Below are 16,434 nucleotides of genomic sequence, written 5' to 3'. Positions count from 1 at the left end.
TGATGATGATAGCAGATTTCATCTGCAGCCTTGCCTGGCCACTACACCATCTGAGCAGAGGCTCCTGTTGCAGGCATCTGTGCAGCTCATTCCAGGACTGTTTGCTTTTGAGCTCCATCTGCTGGAACTGTGTCCTGTTTCCCACATCTTTGGTGTTACTATGCTGCCAGGTTTCACAGGAATTTGCTTTAATTTAAAAGAGAATAAAGAACAAAGTTCATAGTTCAGAGGAATTTTTAGCATGTCGCTGGTCCTTTTGTTTAAGCGATCAGCCTAAAGATTGCTTGGAGAATACAAGGCTCAAAACACAACATAATTGTGAGACTGAGAAAAACAAATAATAGTTCTTTCTCCACTTTTGTTTACAGAGTCAGTTTCTAAATATTTTATAGAGATTTGGGTCAATCAGGACAAGTTCTGTATGAGATTTGAAAAATAGGTTACTCACTGTACTCATTTTCCTGAATTGGGTTTTTGTTTTGTTTCCCCCGATGTCTGTTGTTACTCTATAACTAAGACAATTAGCAGTGTTTTCAGTATTTAATTAACTTTTAAAAAAGCCACTCTTCCCCACTGTAGCTGTGTTTCTAATATTTCAAAATATTTAAGGACAGAAGGGAATATGATGAACATCTAATTTGATTTTTGTAGTTCTATTGTTCCCTAACAAAAATGTACTGCGAAGAATAATGTGCAAAATTGGAGAAGAGGCTCCCGCTGTGCCAAGCCACTCTAAAACTGTTTAAGTAGTCAGAAGATTTCACGGTACATTATATGATGACTTTCTGCAAGTTTTCTTTGTAAAAAGCACCATTCTCTGCTCAGAGGATGTATTGAAATGTTCATGTCAACAATAAGGTATATGTGTAGAATTAGGATTGCCACCAGCCCTTGGGTGCAGACGCTGGCACTGGCAGTGTGTCTAAGTCTGGAGAACAAGCTCTCCTCTGGAAGAACTGCCTTCTCAGAAAGCAAAACACCTACATTTTGAGTTTGCTTTAGTTGCAAGGCTAGTGCTGTCTCCCTTCTCCCTGTCCCTGAAGCTAGGTGTTACCAAAGTATATTCTGTTTCATAATGGGTTTGTGTATATGGTAATTTCAGTGTTCTTTCCTTGCTGTCCATCTGCCTGTTAGCAATACTTTGTGTTTGCTTATGATGTTTGCAACTTTTTTTTTCTACACACCAAACTTTGCCTGAACTGGTTTTAGTTTCTTGATGTGGGTAACTATACCTAAGTCCTGGGAATGAGGGTAGAGAGGAGGAGATGGAGAACAGAGAAAGCACTGGGCTTGATATTAAAGATAAGTGTTCTCTTTTTTATTATTTTTTTCCACTTCTACCTTGTACTTCTCATGGACGTGGTACACACACTCCGTGGTGTGCTCTACAGGTGCCCAAGCTTGTTGCAGCCTGAACTGGTCCACCTGCCTCCACAGTCTGTTCAGTAATGCTGCCTGAGCTCAGAACCCCAGAGCCTTGGTCAGGGCTTCTCAGGCAGGACATTGTGCTGCTCCAGCTGGACAACTCTCAGTTTTGCCAGTGGATCAGGCTTCACACTCTGTGCAGGGCCCCTATATGCTGCATGATACTAGATATTGTGGACAGCATCAACGAATCATTTGGGCTGGAAAAGACCTTTAAGATGTAAGCTTGCTCTGCAGTAACCTGAGTGCCTGCAAGTTAGATTCTTTGCTTCCTGCAGAGTTGTGGAGATAAGGTCATTAATGTGCATGCAACAATATACTTCACTTAAAAGCCTATTTACTTGGTCTGAAAATAATAATTGTAATGGAATTTTTAGGCTTCTGCATGGGACAAAACCGATAGTTATTTTATTTGAAGGGGTGTTGTCTGTATTTCTTGACAGCTTCCTATAAAATAGAAAGGTAGCTGTGGTGTCTCTTGGTCAGTAGACTTAAGTGTTAGGTGGGTATGCTCTGCCTTATGTGATACAGTGTCATGTCTTCAAGGTCAGTGTTTTTTACACCTACAGAAATGGAAGGATTTGGACTCTTAGTAACTGCTACTGTGTGCTGAGATTGAAACTGGCTATTTAACTCCCACTGCAGAGTAAGTTAGATTGTTAGTGTTATTTCTGTAATGACAAGCACTTGGGATTTGAAATTAATCAGCGAGTAATCATGGTCAAACCCCCCCTTGTAGTGCTCTTCTGTTCACGGGATAAAAGTGTGAGGGTTTGTTGGGTTTAGTATAGAGCTAAATTCTAATTAATATTCCTGTGTCCCAGACATGTTGTTCTGATTAGAGGATCTTTGCCTAGGCATTTCTGTGTAGCCTGCCCTGTTTGAAACCCTGCCTTTTTCTGACTTCACTTCCTGAATCCGTTGACAACACTCACAGCCAAACAAAATACATGTTCACAATGCTGTTATTTGCAAAATATTCCCTTGTGAGTACAGCTGGGGCAACAAAAAGAGAGTTTCTCTCTGGATCTCAGAGAGAACTGACTATTCCTTATAGAAGTGAGGCACATAGTATATTAGGCAATTTCAATCTCAGCACTTAAGTACGTGTTAAAACTTGGCATTTCACCACATACAAATGCAGGCACAGCTTTCATTACAGATGTGCTTATTGATCACCCAGTGATCCAGTAATATACCAAGAGTGCTGAATTTTAATCTGTGCTGAGGTGAACTAGATAGCAACAGGCTTGTAGCCCACCATACTGTTTACAAAACAGATGGAGGTGGAGGGAATAGAACTCCACTTTGCCCTCTTAGGCCTGACCCTCAAACAAGGTGTAGGACCAAAGAAGGGGTTCATCTAAATAATTCCTCTGCTTGTGAAACTACATAACTGACACTAAAATCTACCTTTCCTGGCAAGAGATTCTCTGGCTGGACATCAGCACCTCCCAAGCTGGGCTAATGTCACAGACATTAGCTGGACTCATGTCACAGAAACCAACCCATCAAATGATGCCCACTTTAATGAAAAGTACTCAGTAACTTTTCTACCTGTTCTACAGAACATGGTACTTGAGAAAGCAAACACACAACTGCCATGCTGTCTGTGTGTGTGTATGAGGATAGGGTGGAGCAGACTGTCACTCAGCTGTATTTAATTAACATAGTATTTTATATAATGTATTTATTTTTTACGTAATTAGGTGATTAAGCAAAATGCTCGCTTGTAACATCTATTCCATAACCCAGCGCTGCTGAGAGTTAAACATGCACCTTTGCAGGTAATTAATCTCCTTGCCCTGCTTATTTTGCTAGTTGGCACTTGCTAAATCCCTGTAAAACCACACCCAGCAGTGCTGTGTATTATCCCTCTGCTGTCTATTCCTACATATGGTCAAAATCAACTTACCTTCCGGGTTGCTGACATCAGCAAAATGTACTCTTGGCAAACTCCAGTATCCTCCTAGTAACCCTTTGTTTGGTTGGTGTTGTTACAGTTGTATTCCTCTGACGGCAGCAAACACCATCTGAACAGTGCCCACCTTGACACTTGGATTGCGATGTGGAAGGAGATTACCATATTATCATATTTTAAACATTACTACAACCCCTCGTGATAAAATCCATATAATAAGGAAGGGGGCAGGGGGGGAAGTTGAAGGAAAGATACTATGATTCCTGTAAGGAACTTATAGTAGTTGCAAGTTCCAGAGTCTTATTTTGGTAACAGTAAAGGTGTATATCTATCTAATTACCTAGTCAGCTTATGAAGTGACCTTAGACAAGATTGTCATACTAATTAAAATTACAGTTATTCCTATTTTAAGGAAAAAAAGACAGTTTTAAGATTACCTGCTCTAAAAAGTTAGCATTCACTAATAATGAACTTCTGATATTTTCTGTCTTTTGATAGCATCTCTTGCCTTTTAGCTGCTTGGCTCAGAATGGAAAGAAAGAGGGCATCTGGTCTCCCTTCAGACAGATGTTTATTAAACTAACTGAATTTAGTACAGTGTTGAAAATCCTGGTATAATAGTTGTTCCCCACTCTAAGGTATATATTTATATCAATACTAGAGTAAACCCCAGGATTGTTTTATGAAAAATAAATGGGAAACACAAGAGTTGGGGTTTTTTTTCAGCAAGTTGCTGAAAAGAAGCAACATACAAGTTGCTGTTTTTCAGCAGGTTGCTTTTTTCATTTCACATTAGGTTCAGTTTTCCTAGCTTTGCTATTCCTGAGAAGTTCAGAACCCCTGGCAACACCCACAAGGGAAAGGATGTCAAGACAGAGAAAAAGGTTATAAAACTGTTTTACTGTTGATAGCAGCACTGTCATAAATACAAACAAACAAGGGCCACCTCCTGCCTAGGAAGGAACACAGGAATAAGAGTGAACTTTTTGATTTTGAAGTCTGGAGTATGTTTTGTTTTTTTAAAATACAACCAATTGCCTTGATCTTCTTGAGGGCATCAATTTAATAAAAAGCATGTCAGAGCAAGCAGCCAGTTACTCTAATAATGGAGCAGTTTCACACACTGGCTTTCTACCCCTGTACATGCTGTTTAAACTGGGCCACCCAAATAAGCAGACAAGCTAATGAGGTTACAACTGGGGGCTGCAACTTCACAACAACTCCAGAAGTTGTATTAATTTAGCTTCTTCATCTCCACCTCACATGCTCTCCAGGACATGCCTGTAGCTACAGAGGAAGTTCAGCATAAAGGGCATTTTCCCAACTCAGGTACTATCCAAAAAAAAAAAAAAAAAGTGTGAGGGGGAAATGCATTTTAATTATTTTATTTTTCTTAAATATAATAGAACCTTCTAGAACTTTTCCAGAAACAGAGACATTAAAAAAATTATACTTTATTACAAATGGTAAACTCAGAGTGCTAAAAAAAACCCAAACAAAACAAAAAACCCAACCTCTTATTTACAAACAATGCTGGGCTGTGCCCAAATAAACAACATAAAAATAACTTAAAAAGTCATGAAGTAGTTTATTGACATTAATCAACTTTCATAAAATAAAATAAAAAAAAAGGTATGTACATACACAATTTACTTGAAGGCAGGCAGAATAGTTCTGGTTTGTTTATCAGCCTCCCACAAACTTCCCTCCCACCTTTTTTTTTTCCTTTTTTTTTTTTTTTTAAGTAATACTACATAAAGCAATCTACAATTTCTATTGCAGTTTAACCTTTAATACTGAATGATCATCGAATGTTAGGTCCATGCAGGTCTTGGTCAATGTTAAACGAAGATCTGACATCTCATCTGAGCAGGAACAGCACTTCTCAGAGCAGTGCTGGTCGCTCCACTAACTCAAGCTGAAGGCTTGCCAGTCTTTCCACACATGCGCTTTGCAGAGCACAGGCAGGACTCAGCCTTTCAGCTTTTACCATTAGCTTTATGCATCTGCCACTTCTGGGGTTTTGCTTTAGTTATACCACATCATCACAGTTCTTTTAAGACAGTCTCTTCAAAACGTTTGCAACTGTTGTGTTAGCATTAGCTGGCACCCGCTGTTGACATGGTTCATGACCTTCTGCTTAAGCTGTGCAACCTGTTCTCTGAGCATGTTGGCAGTGGATGCCAGCTCTGAGTTCTGAGCTTTCAAAGTTTTCACTTTTTCTTCCAACCTGGCAATCCTTTCCAACTTCCTTTTCCGGCATTTGGATGCTGCGATTCTGTTTCTCATGCGTTTTCTTTCAGCTTTGATTCTCTCCTGTGACTCCATGTCAATAGGGGACAGGGGAGGAGTTTCTCCTGGCATTTCAGGTACAGTCTGAGGCTCTTCTTTCAGAGCCTGAAGCCTGGGATGCTGCACTGGCATCTGGGGATTTATGTGATGCTGGGCTGCGTAGCCCATGTTGTTCGCGTTGTAGTTGGGTGCAGAGTTGAGCGCGTTGGGGTTGAAGTTGCTGAGATTGGCATACACCGGGGGCTCGCTGTGCAAATTTGCGTTGAAACTGCTGTTGCCGGCCATAGAGGACACAGGTGCCATGCCGCTGTTAACAGGTTGTGCGGCGGAGGTCACGCTGGGCATGGTGTTCTGGTTGTGCAGTTCCGCCAAGGCTCTCACAAAGCCTTCCGCGAACCCCTCTTGCTCGTCGGTGACATTTTTAGGGCAAAGGAACTGCGTCGGGGTCGGCGTGGTGGTGATTAACCCGTTGCTGGACTGGATAATAAGCCGCTCCAGTTCAGGCGAAGCCAGTTTGAGGAGTCCCACGTCGGGGGAGGTGAGGATGTCGGCGTTCTTGTTCCTCAGGTGCGGCTTCAGGTTGCTGGATGGGTCGGAAAGGTTCAGCGTCATGTTCTGCTTTAGCACTTTGGCGTTATTATATCCATACCCGCCGCTTTCCGGCGGCACGAAGCTGGCGTTCAGGGCATCCTCGTAGAAAGTAGGCTCCATCTTTGCACTCATAGAACAGAGTCCGCGGAGTGGCGCCGGGAGCTGCGGCAGCGCGGAGAAGCTGCCCGGCTGCCGCTTGCGCCCCACTCCGCACGGCCACCCCAACCCTCCCGACCGCGCAGGGACGGGGGAAGGCAAAAGCCGAGCCTTACTTCTCGACGGGGCGCGGAGGGTGCTCCCGGCGCGGGCCGGGCCCGCGGTCCCTGCTGCCGCCGCACTGAGAGTCCGCCTGGCCTGGCGGAGCTGCGCGGGGCTTCAGCGGGACGACTCGCAGCCTGCCTCTCCTTTTTTCTAGTGCCGCTGCGGGGCCGGGACGCTGCTCCGCCGCCACAAGTTGCCGCAAGTACTTTTCCCCGCCTTCGTGCGCGCCCTCCCCAGCTCCGCGCTGCTGTGCCGGCCGCACTCTGCCCGCTCCGCTCGCCTCCACCCGGCGGCCGGAGATCGCGCTGCCGCCTGCCCCGCGCTCTGAGCCCGCTCCCGGCGTGGAGCTCTTCACTTATCAGCGACCGGGAGCCCGCTAAAAATAGCCCATGATGTCACCCCGCGGGCTCCCCATTGGCTGCCACCGCCTCTCCCGGGGGAGGCGGGCCGCTGGCCCGGCCCGGTGCATATCAGCCGGTCGCCATGGTCACCCCGCCCCTAGAAGCTTCTCAGCGCCGGCGCAGGGCCTTGTGGGATGAGGTAATGCTGGCGGCGGCTCGGAGCATTGTGGGCTGACGTCTTGTTTTTGAATATCTGGTTACCGCGTCCAGAGAGCCACCGGGGTTGGCCACCGCTGGCGCCTCCTTAACGGCCACGTACCAACCGCCCGCTGGGGGGCGGGGGCGCCGCTGCCGCTGTCGCCCGCAAGCCGTCGCCTCTCCCTGTTTAGTTTTCGCGGCCGGTTGGTTGGTTGACGGCCGGCCCCGTGGCGGGCAGCAGACGGGCCGCGCTGTCTCCGTGTGCCCGTTTCGGCCTGTCGTGTTCTCTCTGCACCCCCGCGCAGTGGTACGGCCCTTCAGGTGGCGCTTCGGGGGAGGCCTCACGTGATTTCCCCTCCGCGCCGCCCGCCCCGCGGCTTCCAGGCAGCGACGGGGGCGGGGCCCGGGCCGCGCGCGGGGCCAGGGCGGGCACCAACCGCCGCGGGGCGGCCCCCGCCCACGCGCCCGCGGCGCTCCCCGGCGGGGACGCGCCCGCCCCGCCGAGAGGCCCCAGCGCGTCTCCGCCCCTCCCCGCCGGCCTCCCCCGCCCTTCCAGCTGGGGACGGCGGCTGTCTTGGGAGAGCCCCGTCGGGCGGGAAGCTTGTCCCGGTTCCCCGAGCGCCGCCAACGCTGCCGGCCGTGCGGAGGGCGCTCAGCCGTCCTGCGGCGGGGCTGAGGGCCCCATGGGCGCCCCCGCGTTAGCTCCGCGGGTGATATGGGTTTCGGCCGATACCGTCCGATCGCTGTGGGAGTGTATGCGAGGGCACGGCTTTGCTGTTGCGGTGATCGGGACTGTCGATTCCCGGTCTCTAAGACATGCCGGGATAATAACGCGGGGAAATAAAACTGGACCAGAAAAAGCCTGGTTCCAGATGGGCTTCTCTAAATTCATTCTCTAAGGGGAGGGGACAGCGACGGCCTAATTTTACAGAGAGTGCCCTAGTATTACTGTGGAAGTACAGGTTAGTCGGGAGGGAGGGAGAATAAAACAGCGCTGGAGTTGAGGGTTCCTGGCCGAGGAGAAAAGTCTGTGCTGGCATGTGCACTTCAGAGCAACAGATGGGTGATCTCTGCTTCCTCTAACTGCTGAGCGCATCGGTGCGGTGCCTGTCTCTAATAAAAGATGTCCCTGCTGCTTGCAAGTATTTATCTTTCTTTCCCCCTCCTCACCTTGCCCCGCACACACCCTTTGCTCTGGGAGGTGAGAATTTGTGAATGCTGACAGGCAGCTACCTCTCGAATAAAGTGCAACAGCTATTTCAGGACAGGCGGTGACAATACAGGGGCTGAAGGGATGTACTCTTGTATCCTGTTGCCAACAGTGCGACAAGTGCTCCTTAGGCTTGCGACACAGAGCTGTCACCTGCTGCTGAAGGGTGGTCCTGCTTTTTATGTCGGAAAAGAACTCGGTCTGTCAGGTTCAATCACTTCTTACAATAGGTGAAGCTGACCAACTTATGTCCAGGTTTGAAAATGCACTTTCAAATTCTCCAGTGCTATTTTTTCCTAGACATAATGACATAATTACCAGTTACAGTGTAGGAAAAAACAATGAAGCAAACAGAAATACAAGCAGCTGTGGGAAAAAAAGGTGAAGACCTAGCTCCCCTCTGTCAAGTTGATTATTTTCCTTCTTTGTTTCTCCTGGTGTTCCCACCTGACTTTGACCACATGGTGGGCGCTGGTGTTACTTTGTATGCTGACTGGAATTAAACACATAGTACATGGACTTCTTTGTAGGTTTGTGTGAACAGTCTGTAAGTCGAAGTACGAAGTTTTGGCTGGGAAGTGAGGGCTCATAGTGTGCTGCTGGTATATACACATCCTTAAGCTAGGCAGCATCTCTCTGTGTTGCAGGTAACTCAGACTACTCCACTGCTTCCTTCAGCTGCAAATATTCAGCCAAACAACAAGTTTTTGCATATGCATAGGAAAATCTCTGAAACCTATTAAAGCAGTGTATGCTGGAAGCAGTTGTTTAACTCCCTTTTTGCGTACAGGATAAATGGAGGCCAGAGACCGACTCTTCTGGCACAAGAGCCAAGGGACATCAAAGAAAACTGCCAGGTTCAGAATAAACCAGAGAAATGTCTTCTCAGAATTGTAGTTAAACCATAGAACTCCTTGGCAAGAGTATTGTGTGGACTGAGGGATTTTAAAGTGATTAGATGAATTCACAGCAGAGAAATCACTTAAGAGCTCATGAATGCAGTGCTTCTCTGGCTCTGGAGATCCCAAAGCTGCAAATGTCTTGTGCCTAGGAGAGCATCCTGAGGCAAAACTGCTGCGTGAATGCCCTGGTTTTGTGTGCCTCTCCAGGTATCTGCTCTCCACTCCTGTCAGATGTGGGGTGTCTGGTCTGACCTGATGTGACCATCCTTGCTCCCTGAGATGGTCCATAGATGATCTGTCTCTGTTGTGTCAGCCTGCAGTTTTGATGTTTGTAAATGGCTTGACTATGCAAAGAAGATATCCCAGAGAAATGTAAGACATGAATTTTAAGTAGTTTTCTGTGTAGAGATTTTTTATTGTGAAATGAAAATTATTTTTAAATTAAGCTAAATTTTTTTTTTGGATGTGTGTTGTTGGGTTTTTTTCCCCCCCTTTTCTGTTACATAGGAAACCATGCAAACAATTTGCTTTAGTCAGTTTTCTGTGTAGACAAATAACACAAATCAAGTTTGCTCTGATTAATTGTTGACGTGTTTAGAGTTTTGTTGTTTTGTTTTATCTTTGGGGCGTGGGGGTTCTGCATGTTTCTTTTGTCCTAGAGAGCCAAGTTCTGGCTGCAAGGAACATGGTCAGTGTAGCTTTAACCACTCAGTTTGATACATATTTGGAAAACTGTCTTTATAATACATCCAGTTTAGCCCCACTGATACCAGTACAAGTTTTTCATGAGCTTGAGTGAGTGCTGGGTCAAGCTGGAGGGATTCATTTAATGTGGTTTTTTGGGGTTGTTGGTGTGTGTTTGGTTGGGTTGGTGTTGTGTTTTTTTTTTTTTTTTTTAAATCCTCCACCCATTTTAGTTTTCTACTTCCTTCCTTTTACAGAGGTGGAGTTTCAGGACTAGACATTCCAGTTTGCTGGAGACGTGTTGCTGCTGAGGCCTGTAGCTATGGGGGACACCCATCAGTCCACTCATTACATTAATTGCTACTCACTTAGAGGTTATTTGGTCCAGACTGGCAATAGACAGTCAAGCTGGTCATAAGGGTTGTGTGTAGCAGGAGAGCTCTGAAATCAAAGGCAAATGCTCCTTGGTGCTCTGAGGGGATTTTCTATCTAATTTGTGCCCAACTGATGTGTGTGCATTTATGGAGGTCTGAGCCCCAAGCTCACCACCCAAGACATGGTGTGCTGCAGGTCACAAATGGGCCCTGGGAGGAGAGAGACAGCGATTCATCATAGGCATTAGCCAAAGAGCTGGGCATTTTGGTAGCTATACCCTGATTTATTAAGCAGCTGTTACTTTAGGGCTTTTTGCCCCCTTTCCTGATGCCCTTAGGTAATACTTCCTTTAGCAGATGAAGGAACACTTACCGACCTGTTTATGAACCATAGCCATTTGCATGTCTCCATAAACTAACTTGTGGGCAGGGACTGGGAACAAACTACCTACCTCTGCTGCTGTGAGAGCAGCAGTAATGCAGATCTTGATTTATCAAGTTCTCTAATCAATCAATACAAGACTGACAGAAGCAGTCAGATAATCTGAATAATTAAATGGCTTTTCAGGGACAAATTATAATTTCTTATATATACCACATCTGTCTAAATTACATTTGGTGTCCAGGAATAAGTGGGTTTGTTGCTTTGTTTCACTTCTGTATCACAAATGCTTTTGGCTTATTTCTAGAGCATCTATAGAAAAGAAAAATAAATACAAATAATTAAAGAAAAAAAAGGCTAAATGGCAGCTTCTGTGCTTTTCTGTTTGAAACAGTGCTGACAGAAAGAAAATTCTGGTTTCCATACAGTTTTTCTTTAAACTTAGCAATATGACACTGTCTCTAGAGACTTCCAAGACCCATCTGGATGCATTACTGTGTGACCTGCCCTAGGTGATCCTGCTTTGGCATGGGGGTTAGCCTCAATGATCTCTAGAGATCTCTTTCAACCCCTACCATTGTATGATTCTGTGATCTTACTTTCCCTTTCATCAGAGATGTTTCCACAATATTTTTATTATACAGGCAGGGTTTTTTTATTTTGTAGATATTTTCTTTGTTCTCACTCCATGCTTTCAGATGTGATATCCTGCTTCACTTCTGTGTGAAACGTGGGAATTACTGGATCTTGCTTTTCACTTGCTTAAGGAATTTCTATATAGCAGGTTTCTTCAGCTGAGGGAGACATGAGTCTGAGGAGTCAGAAGGAGCAAGTATATTTCTTTTATTTACTATATCTCAGCATAGTAAAAGAGGCTAGGAGTGGGAGGCATAAGGAACAGAGCTTCCTTAGACTAAGTGGAAGTAAAATAATTCACAGATGTTCCTGCTCCCATTTCCTCTTCAGTTCCTCATGGTGTGTTTTCATAGCTGGTTGAAGTACACCCAAGTCTGCAGCGCAGCAGAGGTGTGGCAAAGAGATGCTACCTCATCCACCCCCGACTTCCATGGCCTCTCCTTTTGCTCTTTGTTCCCAGTAATGTTCATGTGGCCAGGTATAGATCCAAGAACTAAATCTGTCTGAAAGCTGAGCTGGAAAAAAAAAAAAATTAAAAAAATTGAAGACACCCGGGATGGGTGAGAGTCCAGTGGCTGGGGGAAGAGTGGGACTCACAGCTGGAAGTGAAGGACCCTGGAAGCAGATCTGTACAACAAGACTGAAAGAAAGCTTGTCTTGAGCTTGCCTTCAGTTTGCACATGAAAATGCTCCTCAGAACTACAGGCACTTGTAAATGAATATCGTGTCCATCTCCTCCACCCTCAATTAGTCATCGCATAACCAAGCCATACGCATTTAGTCCTTTTCATCTTTCTTCTTGTCAAGCCCTTTAGCCTGTCCCCCTCACCTACTCATCCCACCAATCATTTTAATTAATCTCTGAATTTCTTTGAAACTAATGGTTTGTGGAATGGAGGAAAATGAGTAGGTTAGAGAGACAAGATTGTGAATGATGGAGGTGGGGCAAAGTTAGAAGACTTTGCAAGACCTGTTGGGTTACCTCTGGGGCAGGACAGCAGCACTGTAAACACCAAGAAAGACTGCAGAAGTAAGGGAGGAACCACTAAAAACATTTTCCATTTTCTTAAGAATGCTGCCTGAGCAATTCAAACCCTGGACGTTTATGTGCAGCAGCACATGAATGAAAGACTTGATATGATTGTCTCTGAAGTGCAAAGGGTCATCTACTCTTCACCCAGTAGCTGGGCTTCTCACTATTATTTTCACTAAATTTCTCACTATTACAGCTGGCTGTATAGAGGTTTTCAGTGGTCACTGCGAGTATTCAGAAATGTATTTTCAAATAAAGAATAATCTCTCTGTATTTTGTAATTAAAGAAACCCATGTATTTTACAGTTTTCTGATAAAAAACCTCCTTTGTCTGGAGATGAGTCTGAAAGGAACCCTGGGGCCTTGCCTTGCTCCTCTTGCTTTTTAGAACATTACAAATCTGAATTTCACACCACTAATGTCTCTGTTCATCATTTCTATACCATAGCATGGCCGGTGCTCAGAGAAACAGGCAACTGGGCAAAGTTCCCATCCTGTGGAGCTTACAGTTGGAAAAATCCTCTCCACGCAAAAAAAGGCTGGCAGAATGGCAGCTGATCCACAGTGGGAGCCCAGGGAGTGAAGGTAAGCCGTAGAGGAGGCACTGGAGGACATGTGGCATATGGGAAGCAGACGGCTGCACTCAGTGTTGTGAGCTGGCAGCGTGGAAGAATTTACCTTACAAATAGAAACAAAGTAATGGTGAGTGGTGAGGAGGCAGATGAGCACCTCTGAAAAGATATTTACTGTGTTTGGGGTCACAGATCCTGCTGGAAGCTTGCATTTATTAATATGTTATTGAGGTGTGCTCTGACTGTGGAGAGCTAAAGTTACCTTTCTGGCATTTTGTGTTTCAATAAGCACTTTTTAAAATAAGTAGTGACCACAGACTGTATTGATTGATGACAATCAATCGTGAGTGAAAGCCTCAGAACAAGTGGATTTAACCATTCAGAGGTCTTGCTAAAATAGCTCAGTTTTGATTAGGGACTCAGAATGGATACAAAATGCTTGGATTTGTAATTAATAAACAACCTGGCATCCTGTCAAAGCTGACACCTCACTCTATCTTAGCAGCTGTTGGAACAGTAGGCTCCTGGCAACCTGGGATAAAGCAGTGTGTGCAACAGGAGATGGAAAGGAAGCAAGACCAAAAATGCCTTGTGTAAAGCACTATAGAGCTCAGGGATTTCCAGTGAGCAATCCAGCTTTTCTTCTCTGTGCTGTGGGTTCAGGCTTGGAGAAGGACAGGGGGGTTCAGTTACTGACTGTGACCGGAAGCTGGTGGCTAACAGATGTAAGGACACCTGTCTGAATTCAAGTAGTATCTCTGACTGTAGTAGCAATAAACAGAGAAAGCATTCAACAGTGAAAGTAGGTCCTGCAGGTTGTTCCTTCCCATGGATTATAGTGGTGGAGCCTGTGGGGAAGTTTACAGAGCGCCTGCTCATGTAATTCAACTGGGAACATTCACTCTGGATGACAGTCACTTGTGTTGGAGTCATGCTGTGGGAGCAGTTAAAGTTGCCAAATAGCCAAGGGAGGCATTGAAGGGAGGAAAGGGCATGGCCTGGGTAGGACAATACCTGAAAGCACAAGCAGAGCTAAAGACTTCAGTTGTGGAGAAGATGATAGTAAACTGCTACTCTTCCTCAGTCCCATCTGATTAATAATAAACAACCTGATTTGTGATCACAGCCAACACACCACACAATGACTGCATAGCTGCTCCCCACTGTGTGGGGGACAGGGCAGCCCTGTCCCCTCATGTGATGGGAATGTCTGTGAGTTATTCACAACTGCCCCTTAGGACTTCTGTTGGAGCATAACCACAATACTCAAAACCTCCAAAATTGCTGTTCTTCCCCATTTCTTTGGTAAAAATTGGATGCAGTTGCCAACGTAGCCAATATCTGTGTGTTCCCTAGTTTTGCAAGGAAGCAGAGATGGAAAATTTAGTCCAGAATCAGTATTGATCCCTATTGGAGATCTTGTTGTTCAGGAGCACTGTTCACATATGCTGGAGGAAGTAGTGCATGAACAGCCAGCAGTGCGCCTGGTACACGCGTTGGTCAGCTCCTGGGACTGTCCACACAGGCTGTGAGAACACAGGAAACATAAAAAGCCAGAACAGTTGAATATACCAGGAACAAGTTTGTAAGGAAAACTTTGAGGATAAAAGGACAATACTAAAGCAAAGACCTGAGGGCTGTGATGGCAGCTATCTGAAAGTCAGGTTTCTTTCAATTTTACTTTTATTTTTGATTGTTTGTTTTGTTGTTTTTAGGGAGCACAGCTAGAAAGCCATTCCAAAACTGGCTGTATGGTGTTTAGAGCTCTGGGTATCAGCAGCAGTGTGCACATGCATGCAGAGCCTTCTATTCAGCTAAGAATGGGGCTGTGGACTCGGGTAAGTCATGTGAGAGAGGGCAAGCAGGCGTTTTGTAAGAACTAATGGGACAATGTAGCCGCCTTCTATATTATAAGCATGTTTTGTGCTGATGTTTTCCAGTTCTTGCGTTCCTTACAGTCAGGGTAGGAAAAGGTGTGTGGCTGGCAAAACTGCAAGCCCAGGCAAAGCAGTTCTGGGTGTGGGTGCTGACAGCCTATTGCCAGGTGCTTCAAATAGGCATTTATGTCAGAGATCTGAGGTCAATTCAACGATAGCCAATTTTGGGCCTGGATTAGGACATAAATATTAATAAGAACTGTGGTATATTTCACAGTTATGTTATTTGTCTGCTAAGGATTTACCTTACCCTGTAGCAGTAGTGGTGGGGAATATACATCTCCTCAAGACAACCAAGAGAATTTGCAAAGTGAAGCCAAAATTTGCTCACCTCTTCAGTAACTTTGTGAGTTTAGTGAGAAGTAATCCCATCTCCTGTGTACCAGTAGAGAAAAATCAGAAGAACGGAGTAAACTCTACTGGGATACCCCTGCAATCTTTTCTGATTTTGCCTTCCTGTTGAATGACCCTGAATCAGTTTGTGCATCTTCATGGCTTGGTTTCCCTGACTGTAAAATGGGCATAATGAGAATGAAGGTGTGCAGATCTGTGGGGAATAAAGGTCTGAACTATTTTTGATTTTTAAAAGTGCATTAAGGAAAAAGGTACAGAAAAGGAATGGAGTTATGGAATTTCATCTGGAAGAAGATCTAAGATTAACTTAGTGGTATAAAATATTTGTTGCTGGTCCTATTTGCTTTTAGGATGCCAACCATTTACATTTTTATTGGGTCATCAGCCTCATAACACATTTTGAATCTGACTGAGGACTGGGGTCTGGCACTTAGATTTATGCCATTTTCACTCTTGGGTCACTCTCTGACATTTTGACCAAATATCTTCCATGTACTCTGGTCCTGCTTTTTTGGAGGAGTTGCCTTGTTGGTTTGCTCGTTTGGTTTTATTTCTTTACATTTGAAGTCCCTGCTGTGAGAGGCTCTGACAATGATCTGGAGTTGTTAATGTCAAAACTGTTGTGTAGGAGGAAGTATTACATGTCAGCTTCCCAGAAGTGGGGGACATAGTGACCTCACACAGATAGTTTCTTTAAAGAAAAGGTCTTGACACACAGTCCAGAGCTTTGACAAGATGACCACGTGAAACACAGAAACCCTTCTGCGTTATACACCCCCTGGGGAAGAAGGTGAGTGCAACTACCACTCCCTCCTTGTGGGAGTTGGTATTGCTACTCCTGGGGAGGTGAAGCTTACCAGCCTCCTTGGAGACACTTCCAGCCAATAAATCTGCCCATTTGTCACACAGATGTTCAGTTTTAAAATGCAGTGCATATATAGCAGTCATTTTAAAGGAAATCTAAGGAGTGCTTTTTAGCAGCTGTAAATCAGCCCAATTTACAATGTCATTGGTTCCCCAAGTGCTCTCACCCAGCACTGCTGACAAAAGAGGCAGTTCTGCCCTCTTCCTGCTCCCACGCTGTCCCCTCCCTTGCACTGCTGACACAGACATGAGGTGAAGTGTGTTGGGAAATACATCCCGTTCAGATCTATCCCAGCAAAAACCCTGAATGGCTGGGGAAGAGAGGTCTTTGCTGCTTTGCATGATGTCACCAGCATATCCCAGATTAAAATCCTTGTGGAAGCACTGTGTTAGTGCCATTCACTCGTCTCTATGCAAGCCAGGAGCTTCCCTAGTTTGTCCCAACAGCTTCTGGCCG

The 16,434-nt window shown here is 45.2% G+C and overlaps 2 protein-coding genes across 2 annotated transcripts in view; one reads left to right on the top strand and one right to left on the bottom strand.

Annotated features, from left to right (window-relative positions):
• FGGY (FGGY carbohydrate kinase domain containing) overlaps positions 1 to 16,434 on the top strand; it is a 353,247-nt gene that overhangs the window by 19,867 nt on the left and 316,946 nt on the right. The gene's annotated exons all lie outside the window — the stretch shown is intronic.
• Positions 4,849 to 6,989, bottom strand: JUN (Jun proto-oncogene, AP-1 transcription factor subunit). Its single transcript, XM_009902176.2, has one exon. The coding sequence runs from the start codon at positions 6,359 to 6,361 to the stop codon at positions 5,417 to 5,419; it is 945 nt and encodes a 314-aa protein (XP_009900478.1). The 5' UTR covers positions 6,362 to 6,989; the 3' UTR covers positions 4,849 to 5,416.

Source organism: Dryobates pubescens, chromosome 11 (assembly GCF_014839835.1).
Source record: "Dryobates pubescens isolate bDryPub1 chromosome 11, bDryPub1.pri, whole genome shotgun sequence".
NCBI classification, from domain to species: domain Eukaryota; kingdom Metazoa; phylum Chordata; class Aves; order Piciformes; family Picidae; genus Dryobates; species Dryobates pubescens.
This window is presented reverse-complemented; position numbering and strand designations above follow the sequence as displayed.